Raw genomic sequence first — 10,504 nt, forward strand, 5'->3', positions numbered from 1 at the left:
TGTTAGAGAGGTGACTTTCTTCCTCTGCTGCTCTCAAAACCTTTGATCTAAGCTTGAAACTTAGGACTGGTCTCTAAATGTTGAAATCCAGCAGGTTTTCTATAACACTTTGAAACAAAAACACTTCAAAACCAGAGAAAATGTGCACAATCATGCGGATTTTGTTTATTTTCGTACGGGTGTTAAACTGCTGATGGTTTACAGAGGCTTGGGAACTCTGGCCACCTGCCAGCCCTCCAGGGCTCCAGATGTGTGCCCTCTGAGGGAGAGGGGCCAGTCTGTGCCACCTGGAGACTCTCTGTGTGCGAGCGCTGGCACTCAGGCATCAGGGTGTACTTAGAGAAACATTTAGGCTTCGCGCCGTGTTGAAAATGGATGATTCACTGTCTTCACACCGTAACGATATGCAAAGTGAATATTTGAATTCATCACAAAAGAAAGAAGGAGGAAACAAAAAAAAATCCCCCTGCGAGGCTCAAGACAATTGATCAGGGGGAAATATTGAGGTGGAAGGAATGCAGGCTACAAAGAGTGGGTTTTTGCTTCCTGCTGTGGTACTCACACCACCCCACGATGCACGCAACCCTCGTTTTTCCTGCCGCACGTTTCGATTTCAGTCTTCTGAAGCACTGAAGAAGACAGGAGCAGTCTTGTCTCGCAGCCTGGGTTGGACACAGCGCCAGGAGTGAAAGTCCGAAGCGTGGAGCAGACGGCCTGCTGTGGTGTTTCAGTCTTCCACAGACGACGAGACGCAGGCCAGCTCTTCTTAATCTCACCTCCGGCGCTCCGTACAGAGAGGGTTGTGAAACAGGCCCGGGGATGAGGGTTTTTTTCTTTTTTTTTTTTGTATTGTTTGTGGAATTTTCCTGGGATAGGGAGGGGGGGGGATGTTAGGGGACTTGTCCCGACCTGCCTCACACTGAACCCCCCCCCTCCCCGCGTAGCACGCTCTGCGGCAGGACTGTGCTCTGCTCGGCTTCAGCAGAGAGCTCAGCTGGGCCCTGTCTGCAGCTCAGGCGAGGACAGCTTTGGCCAACTCTTTGTCATGATGACAGCAGCAGCGTGGCCCAGTACGGAGGGAGAGCATGGCACAGCGATGGGGAACTGCTACACTGCTGATGGCAGCCCAGGTTCTTATATACACAGCCCCCCTTCTCCAGATACACACATCTGTGTTTGGAGAAGGGCTTTCGAGACCCTGTACCTCTGGGACATACGGGTGTTTGCAGTTAGAGAGGGGTCTCTAAACCGGATTTTCAGATTTGTTAAAAATACTGATGTCTAATTGCTAAATGATACTTAATTGAACTGTTTAGTTGACTATAAAAATGTACGGTCTTAGGATTCATATGGAAGAGACGTTTTCAGCTTTTGAGGGATTTGGATTTCCTTAATTTCTTTCTTAACTGATCAATAATGTACAGGTCTCCCCAGTCCTTTAGAACAGGTAATGTAGGGGGGACATGCAAGTCTCCGTTTGGGCTGTTCCTGGCAAGACTGAGACACCTGCTGCCGCCTAGTGTGCAACTGGCCAATTGCAAAACACGAAACCGTGATGGGAACGGTTCGACAAGCTTCACAGCCCGGGAGTCCGTGCAGAACAGCCCCGGCCCTGCATTGTTCCTGCAGGCATCTGCGCATCGCTACCTGCTCCCCAAACCGATACTGCTCCGGCCTTCGCTCCCTCGTAACCCACCCATCGGAGCTCCGACTAGACTGCCCTATTTTCCGCCATCACACCCGAAGAAGGCTCCCCAGCCGAAACGTTGCGTTTCCTTTCGTCTCTTCCCAGCAGGGAAGAAACCCCTTACTCGTTCCTTTGCAGCCCACGCGTGCTGACGCGGCTCCCCCAACTACTTCTTTTCTGCAAGGGCGGTATCTCGTGCCGTGTCGGTCTTCCCGTGCCGAATCCCTTTTCTGTCCAACTCCGTGTTCTTCTTTTTACACCATTTACGTTTTTTTTCCCCATTAAAAAAGTCATGCTGGACAAATACCGATGACGGAATAAACGCCAGTAGCCAAAGCGTCAGGTATTTAGCAAATGGTCGGTCCTGTTAAAATGGGAGCTCTGTAGCGATAAACCCCACTGTATTCGGTCCAAAACGTCCATTGTATACGCCATGTCTGCCACCTAGTGGTTATTCAAAGAACCGCAACGAACTGCACTTTGGGGCGCTAAATACGACTCAGCGCTATGGACGTAATTTTGAAAGAAATAGACGTTATGTTAAATACGCAAATATCTTCTGTAATTGACTATTTTACTTGCACGTTATTTTACACATCACGCGAAACGGTTCAGGCAGAGTCCTGTGTTTGAACGGTTCAAAACAGATATAAAGGTGTTATTCGCAGACTTTTTCGAAATGTAAAAACATTTCGATCCTCTTTTACTCCGTCGAAACGTTTTCCCATAAAGCGTATTTGTATTGTAATAGGTACCCCTGACGACGTTATTGATATGCTACATGTACTCTTGTTTTTATGTTATTTCCTTTAGTTGTTCAAATAAATAAAAAAAGTCTTAAAAGTGCCCATTAATCTGAAACCTGGATTACGAAAAAAAAAAGACGCAGCCCTACTCTATTACGTTTGACTCCAGGTAGCAAAGCGATCTTTTCTTGTGGCGAGTTCATGTAGATTCACTGTAGTTGCGGAGGCCTCCGGTCCTCTGGAAATATGAGCCCATGACTACCAACTAAAACTTACAAAACGAACAGAAGACTACACCTCTCTAACGCAGTTAATTACGACAGTCACAGTCGGGGAGGTAGCGGGCAGGGGAGTTCAGGTGCCTATCCCTGCTAATTCTCCTAAATGTCGAAAGCATCCAGTAACGGTACTGCAAAGGAATTATCCTCCCATCGTGAGCGTCACTACACCCCAGGGACGGACTCCAGCCGGCCTCACAGGCGCTGTTCAGTCAGTGTGCTTTATGATCCAAATCATCTCCGATTGCAAAAACGAACTAGGATCCTTCAGCCCCCGAGGAGTGGAGAAATCCATCCTTATCACGTAGGGTACCGGGCCTCCGATCCTTCGACGCCAACCCTGTGCCGCCCTGGGGCAGAAAATAATCTTGCAGGCGTGACTCCACTGCCCCCTAGTGGAGAACCCTCAAGCACTCTGCGCGAACAACCATTTTGCGGCACTGAGACAATACTACCCCTCCCCAAGAGCTCGCGGTTTCCGGTTTTCCTTGTCGGAAATATTACTTTATACCCTCCTGATTCGCACGGCTATTTCTAGTCTCTCTGTTTCTAGGTCTGGTACTTTGGGGCCACCACACTCACCGGCTGCTGTCAGTCTGCCTTTAATCGACCCGTTCTGAATATCTCGATATCCTAAATGACTTCAGCTCTTAAACCGGGTGGTGCTTTTTAGTTCTTTTATAGGTAGTCTAATCTATGGGTTTGTGTTCCCAGCTCTCCGTTACACGTTTCGATCGTCAATTCAATTAACTGAATAATAGGATGGATCTGAATATATCTGTCTGGCTCTCAGCTGTTAAATTGCAGGTTTCCCTCTTAACAACTCTGTTTCAGAAGTGAAATAGAACCCCTGCTTCTGAGTAGAAAACAAGAACTTGCAGCTATTCCAAACAAACAACACGCAAGTTGGATTACAGCTCCAATCAGGCAGGACTGGGAACCCCTGGCATTCAGGCACAAGAGAATCACGAAAAGGCAAAACAATTAGTTCAATTAAGAAAAGCAATCAAGTCATTGAGAGCTCATCTGGAGTGAGGAGAGCCAGCAGGTGCCCAGGGGCCCTGAGATGTTTTATCATGAGTGCAAATGCTATTAAAATCAGCTCCTGCAATTTCAAAACAGATGCATAAAAATGGTCTCTGTGTCCCACTACACAGCTGCAGGATTCATTATGCCCTTGAAAAACAGTTGTAATACTAGCGAGAACAGATGTGTTCACTGATTGTCATTGAAAATGTTTTTAAAATAGTAAAAAACAGAGGTTACCACTTCAGCGCTGCCCCTGCCAAAACTGAGGGGAATCTTTTACTGAGGAGTAGAGTTTGTGGTTTACACCCGTTGCTTATCTAAACGCATCAGCACAAACATGTGCAATTACTGCCAAAGACCTTCCAGTTCCATTAACAATATCAGGTTTGCTGGGCCTCTTAATTTACATGCTTTTAAACAACCACACTACACAGAGCTGTGGATCATACAGTCATAGACCAGGTGTCTAAATGACCATTACTGGGCAGTACAGGAACACTCCTTTTGTCTTGGACATGGGAAAGCACTTTTAAAACACATCCAGGTTTAGTGACGTAATCCATAGTGACAGAATTATTTAAATCTCCCCTAGTTTTTTACTCTCGCCAACACCCTGCTTAGTGCTTATATAGTGATTAAAGGATAACCCAAATCAATTAGGGATTAGCCAATCAATATAAAGAATTAATCTGACAGTTTGCAACCTCTCCCACCCCCAGCTGGGTATTTGAGGTGTTTTCTCTCTGTTCAAAGCCGTTTGTAAAATCAGGAGCAGATCTGCTCAGGTAAGATGTACAGGCTACCAGTCTAGGCTTTCAGTCTGAAACTCCCACGTCTAGAACTAGCAAAACATAGTGATGTGATTTGTTTCCAGCAGGTAAATCAAACACTCAGTCCTGCTTACGGGATCAAGAAGGGGGATCTATTTAGAAGCAAAGTTCTGTTCACTAAGAGTAGCACCCAAGAGTTAAGTGTATCAAAAGGTTTAAGGAGAGTAAATTTGTCTTGACCTGCTTCACTGAGGGCCAGCCCCCTGGCTGCAGGATGAGCAGGCTGGGACCCCTGTAGAGTGAGAGGTGATCCCAAGTGGAGATAGGGAGGGACATACGAGGGAGAGAAGGGGGTGACCTCTAGTATTTATAAGTTAATGCACCATGGAACCAGGAGACTGTGGATGTTTTAACTACTGTATGTTTAAGCAAGGAACTGCCAGCCTGTAAAAGACAATCTGTACAGGACAGCATTACTAACAACTGACAAAAAACTGCACCAGAACTGGCCGTATTCACAATACATTTCTGGCAGGTATTGGAATTGACTCATGCATCGTGGAGCACAATGTTGCAGAACGATGCAAAGGTTGTAGTAGAAGTGCTACGCTTATTATTTTAGAAGGTGTATTTGTTTTCTAGACTGATAAAATACTGAGTTTATAATCCTGAAAATCATAATAGTTATAGATTTTAGCTGGCTTCATCCAAAACATCTGATATGTGCATCCATTTGTACAGCTGGGCATTTTACTGAAGCCATCTGTGCACACAGCCTTGCTGAAGGCAGCAACAGGACTTAAGGTTTGATCCCTTAGTCTTCCTGTTACAGGTCCAGAGTCCTGACCGCTAATTCACACTGCTGCCATCTTTTAAAACCCAAACTTAACACTGAAAGAACTTCCTAAAGTGTGCACTTAACCTGCACTCATTGCTGCTGTTTACCCTGTGGAGAGTCTGCTTGAGGCTTGGGTTTCAGCTGTGCCAAAAGTTACGGTTGCTATCCCAGACTTCTGCTGCCGAGTTCAGGCCTGGCCGGGGGCCAGCAGTCTGGAGGGTTCCATTTGTTTAGCGGGGAGAGAGGAAAAAGTTTTGCTTCCTCACTGGCAGGACAGCAGTCCTCCCCACTGTTTCTTCAACGTCAACTGTCCTCAAAGGACACAAACCAGGAGCTCGATCGACAGTATTGAATGCACAAACCTTGCAGTGCCAGTACAGTATCGCACTGGAAAATGTAGCTGTACCCCCATCCCCATAAGTCCTTGGTCAGTGTGAGCTTCCCTTTTTGTGCCGAGAGTCCCAAACCCGAAAGAAAAACTGCACAACCGGGCAGCGAGGGGGGAAGAAGTTAGAGGGCGAAGTTCTTCTGACGCCTGACTCGTTCTGTCAAGAGCCGTGAGTACGGTCACTGTGCTGAGACTGTGCACCTTGCCGGTGAGGGTAGACTAGAGGAAACTGCTTCGATCCAGCAGTGGAAGAGAAGCTGTCTGCTGCTCTTGAGGAGTCTGAGAGACGGATTTAAGATTTAACATGGCAGGCTGGTCTGCCGATCCAGGGCAAAGTGTGGCTTTTAAATGCGACTTGCTTTAAGCACGTGGTCAACTACTGTATAGCTGTCCTGTACTGTGCATTTGACGACCTGCACCGAAACCCTTCGATTCCACATATGGGTTAAGTGTCAAACCCCCTCTGCTCTGCTGCGACGCGTTATTCTGAAAGGCCTGTTAAAGGCTCTTTCTGTAAACAAGTAGGACAGAGTGCAACGGGCAACGCAGTCCATTTTTGTTGTTGTTGTTGTTGTTCTTTTCCTTGCTTCCTTCACGGCCCGCGAGCTCCTGATTCGTGAGAAAGTTCCCAGTGTTTTGTCCGGTGGCGGTCCGGTCTCCGGGCTGTTTTTTTTTAGTGCTCTTGCCTGGTCGCCACTCCTCCGCGCGCTGCTGTGGCTCAAGGCCAGGCCTTGAGTGGAGCCCGCTCCGCTGTCTGCTGTGGCTCAAGGCCAGGCCCATTGCAGAGTGTTAGACAGCTCCGCTCCGCAGCTCCTGGACGGTTTTTGCAGGATTTTCCGAAAGGATTATCCGAGGGCAAGACCAGTACTTCATTTGTGCTGGAGCTTGGCCGTCCAAGTCCCCCAGTGCAGTTCTTCCCTGCTCCTGACAGACGTGATCCTGGTGGTTCTTGGGGTCGGACCCATGCAGGGTCACTCCCTAGGCCGGGTCCTCCGCTGGGGATAGTGGAGCCCTGTACCATGGGGGACCTGAATCAGACTCCGGGTGTTTGTACACCTCACTCGAGGAGCTTCTCAAGTTTAACATGGACTCCGGTTTGTTTATTTTAAATACATAATTTCCATCTCCAGCCCCCAACACTTGGGGCTGGAGAACATGTATTAGGCTTGGAAACGCTGAGAATTTCGATACGCGACAACAGTGTTCTCTATAGTCCCAGGAGCAACAGGACGAGGGTTTTATTTTGGGGGGGAAAATTCCTGCTGAACAGCAGACCAACAAGAAACGATGAAAGGTTCCCAGGCAGTCTAGCTTTCACAGGGCAGTTTGAATGGATTTAAAAGCGCAATTCAATAGAATTCGAATCAGAATGGCAGGAGATGGAGACGCAGCCCAAGGTCTGCTTCTCGCGAAGTCATGAGCATCAGCACCTGTGGCCTATACAGCCATGGAAAGAGTAGCTGGGTTTCCTTTAAATGGACCATCTTCAAACTTGCAAACCTGGGCTGTTGCTTTGCTGACGTAAAAGGACCGTCTCCTTGGGCCAAGCGGGGAAGTGAACCCCACGCTATGATACAGACGCGCCCGGTTTGCGGCCTGTCACGGCACGCTGACCCCCTCCCGCCCTGCCGTTACAGATGTCCCAGCTGTCGCTGCTGCGCGTCGGGAGCCTGCTGGCCAGGAGAGGCACCGCGGCCGGTGTGCGCGGCAGTGTGAGGACGGCCAGTCACGGGCACGGTGAGTCCAGCGCCGCGGTGTTCCACCAGGGGGCGCGCCTATACAGGAAAACGGGCAGTTCAAGAGTCGTCCTTTGTCGCGGCGTTCTGGAAACGTGCAGTTCTCTGTACGAAGGTGTGATTTCATTGAGAATAGCCGCACTTTCAGCTAATATACACTGTTGCTTTATTTTATTTTTTCAGTGATCGTGGGTGGGGACTTATCCTGCAATACAGGGATTTAAAATTGCAGGGACCGCAGGGATGACTGGGGGGCGCGATCTGGCCGTGAGCGCGGTGGGTCCCGGGTTCGACTGTAGTTGTACTCTCTGGAAAGAGCCCCCCTTATCAAGTTTTATCTGTTTGGGGAGGCTTTACGGCTAGGATTACAAACCTTCTCGCCTCCCAGTGTCCTTACCTGAACCGTAATTCAACCCACGTCTCCGTCCGGCAGGAGTGGCGAAGCAGGCGGACATGTCTCTGCCCATGTACTGGGACCGCCGGGACACCCCGCTGCCGGACGTCCCGTACCAGCGAGAGCTGAGCGGGCCGCAGGAGAGCCTGAAGCTGAAGGAGAGGAGGTCGTGGAAGGAGCTCACCCGGGAGGAGCAGATCGCCTGTAAGAGTCGAGCGTGGCCTGCGTCTTCGCGTACAGGAGCCCCAGAAATAATAACGATCACGCACGACCCCCCACCCCATACAGGGTCTATAAAATAAAACTCAAGTGCGGTGAGTCTTGACCATTAAAACTGGTATCCGCAATTCACGTCATTTGCGTGGGTTCGGGATCTCTGAGCACCCGTGTGCCACAAAAAAACCTACTGCTCGTAAGTATGGGCTTGAGGAATTAATTATCTAGTACTGCACATTCCGGGTACTGCGTGCCAGATTGCAATTTGTTTTGTTTTTTTTTTACTTCCAGTCTTTGAGGAAAAATGTGGGTTGATGTGGGCACGGATCGGCTAATCTAACCCGGCCCCTCTCGTCTGTGCCCGTGGGTCAACAGCGCCTTTATGTCCCCCTGTTCCCCCACAGTGTACCGCATGATGTTCAAGCAGAGCTACGCGGAGATGAAGAAGCCGTCGAACGAGTGGAAGACGGTGGTGGGGGGTGTCTTCATCTTCATCGGGATTACCAGCCTGGTGGTGTGGTGGCAGCGCGTCTTTGGTGAGCGCCGCTCGGTGGTTATGTCTGCCGGCAGCCCTCTGCGCTCACGGCGCTGTTGGGCGCTCTTTCCCGGCGCGGGTCAAAGCGGTCAAGTACGTTTGACTACGTTTCCAGCAGGAGCTTGTCGTTACCGGTGGCCGTGTGCACCTGCACTGAAATCAAGGATGACAAAGACAACTGCAGCGTGCGGGCAGTTTGAATGATCTCTCGCCCAATTTGCGTGCGCAACACAGGCATTCAGAGCCAGGAAAGAAACGGGCTTCTGGGTAGATGATCACAGGGCGGTGCCCTATCAGCTTCCTGTGCTGTTAAAGACCTGCTTGGACAACAGGTTGGCCACTCCAGCACTAGACTGACTCGTGTGCATCTGGTTTACTTATAATTCAAGTCTAGATAATACTGTAGATATTCTAAAACTCCTGATGCCTCTCAACATGGCTTTTAACCGTTCCCTGTGAAAACTTTCTGTGATGCTGTATTTGGCTGTTGTTAATTTGACCGCCCTGTGATCAGAAAGTAATACACCTCTGAATTCTTACATTTCTGGGTCTTCCTTGTGAACCTGCCAGTTTTTTAACACTGGAGCCAAGCTGTGAGCCTCCCAGAAAGGTAAGCTTGGGAGACTAACGGTCCTGATCTTCCTACCCGCTGGTTCTTCTTCAGAAACCTAGCCCTGCCCCTTTGATTCCTAGTCTCCGAGAGAGCCTGCTCCAAACGGACCCGTTGCATTAGGAAGGAAAGGAAATGCTGCCGTTTTAGCGCTGGAGGGGATCCTCAGATCGATTGTACTACCACACAGCCTAAATAATCTGAATGGGTCCTTCTTGTGCGTAGCCTCTTGTCAGAAGAGCGTGTTGCAGCCCCTCTCGTTGTCCCTGTTCCAGTGTACCCCCCCCGGCCGCACACCCTGACCGACGAATGGAAGGCCACGCAGGCCAAGAGGATGATCGACATGCGGGTCAACCCGGTGGAGGGCCTCTCCGCCAAGTGGGACTACGAGAGGAAGGAGTGGAAGAAGTAGGAGAGGCGAGGCGAGGCCGGGACGAAGGGCCAGTGGGTCACCCTCTCGTCGGCCTGCCCGGATGAGCACTCTGCCCTCCCTCCTGCGAGCCACCTCCGTCCTGTCCTTCACGCCTCCCACACTCGGGGAGGGAAAACCCCTCCTGCTTGCCCGGCGCTGCGGCAGGGCGCCACTGCGCGCCTCTCGCTTCTAGGAAACGAAACAAGCCTGCAGAAGGTAGAGCCGGTTAGCTTCACCTGAGATGCACCCACGTTTTTTCCAACGGGAGCCAGGATTTGTTTGATCAAGTTCCGAGGCAGTGCGGATGGGAAAATCGGGGAAAGTCCGTTGTGGTGGGATTCCCCTTGCACACTTCTGTTTCCTTTTGATATGCACTGTCTGAATCGAAATAAAAATCTTGAATCGTGCCCGACTGCTCGTGTCTTGTCTAGCCTGGGACGCCCACAGCCTCAGTAGAGCAGGTAATGGTGTGAGGAAAGAACAGGTTTGAAATTATTTTCCCCATCGGATCTGTGGTAGAGATCCCCCCCCCCCCCATCTTTGGAAGGATGTTCTGAGACTGGGCTTATGCTTGCCTCCAGTTTGAATACTGGTTTAAAGCGAATTCGTTTTTCAGAGGGTAAAGCTGATAACTGGTACATTTCAGGTTTTGTTTTTTTGGGATTAGCTTGAACTTTAGTGTTCTTGTTTGCTTTTGAGAAGTCTATACGCGCTTCTTTTAGGGCACACAACATTTAAAAATTGGAAACATGCAAAATTGTTTCATGGGGCCTTTTAAAGGAAAAAAACACAGTGCAAACCTGCCACTCTCCTTATGACCTCTTCCAAATTTAATAACATAATCCTTACACTTATATAGTGCTAC

The 10,504-nt window shown here is 49.5% G+C and overlaps 1 protein-coding gene across 1 annotated transcript; it reads left to right on the forward strand.

Annotated features, from left to right (window-relative positions):
• Window positions 1–5,746: 5,746 nt before the first annotated feature.
• Window positions 5,747–10,046, forward strand: cox4i2 (cytochrome c oxidase subunit 4I2). Its single transcript, XM_088607414.1, has 5 exons — window positions 5,747–5,905; window positions 7,374–7,473; window positions 7,906–8,070; window positions 8,487–8,618; window positions 9,503–10,046. Exons 2-5 carry the CDS (start codon window positions 7,374–7,376, stop codon window positions 9,637–9,639), a joined length of 534 nt encoding a protein of 177 aa, XP_088463540.1. The 5' UTR covers window positions 5,747–5,905; the 3' UTR covers window positions 9,640–10,046.
• The last annotated feature ends 458 nt before the right edge of the window (window positions 10,047–10,504 follow it).

This window comes from Lepisosteus platostomus, chromosome 15 (assembly GCF_059453375.1).
Source record: "Lepisosteus platostomus isolate fLepPlt1 chromosome 15, fLepPlt1.hap1, whole genome shotgun sequence".
Classification (NCBI taxonomy): Eukaryota; Metazoa; Chordata; class Actinopteri; order Semionotiformes; family Lepisosteidae; genus Lepisosteus; species Lepisosteus platostomus.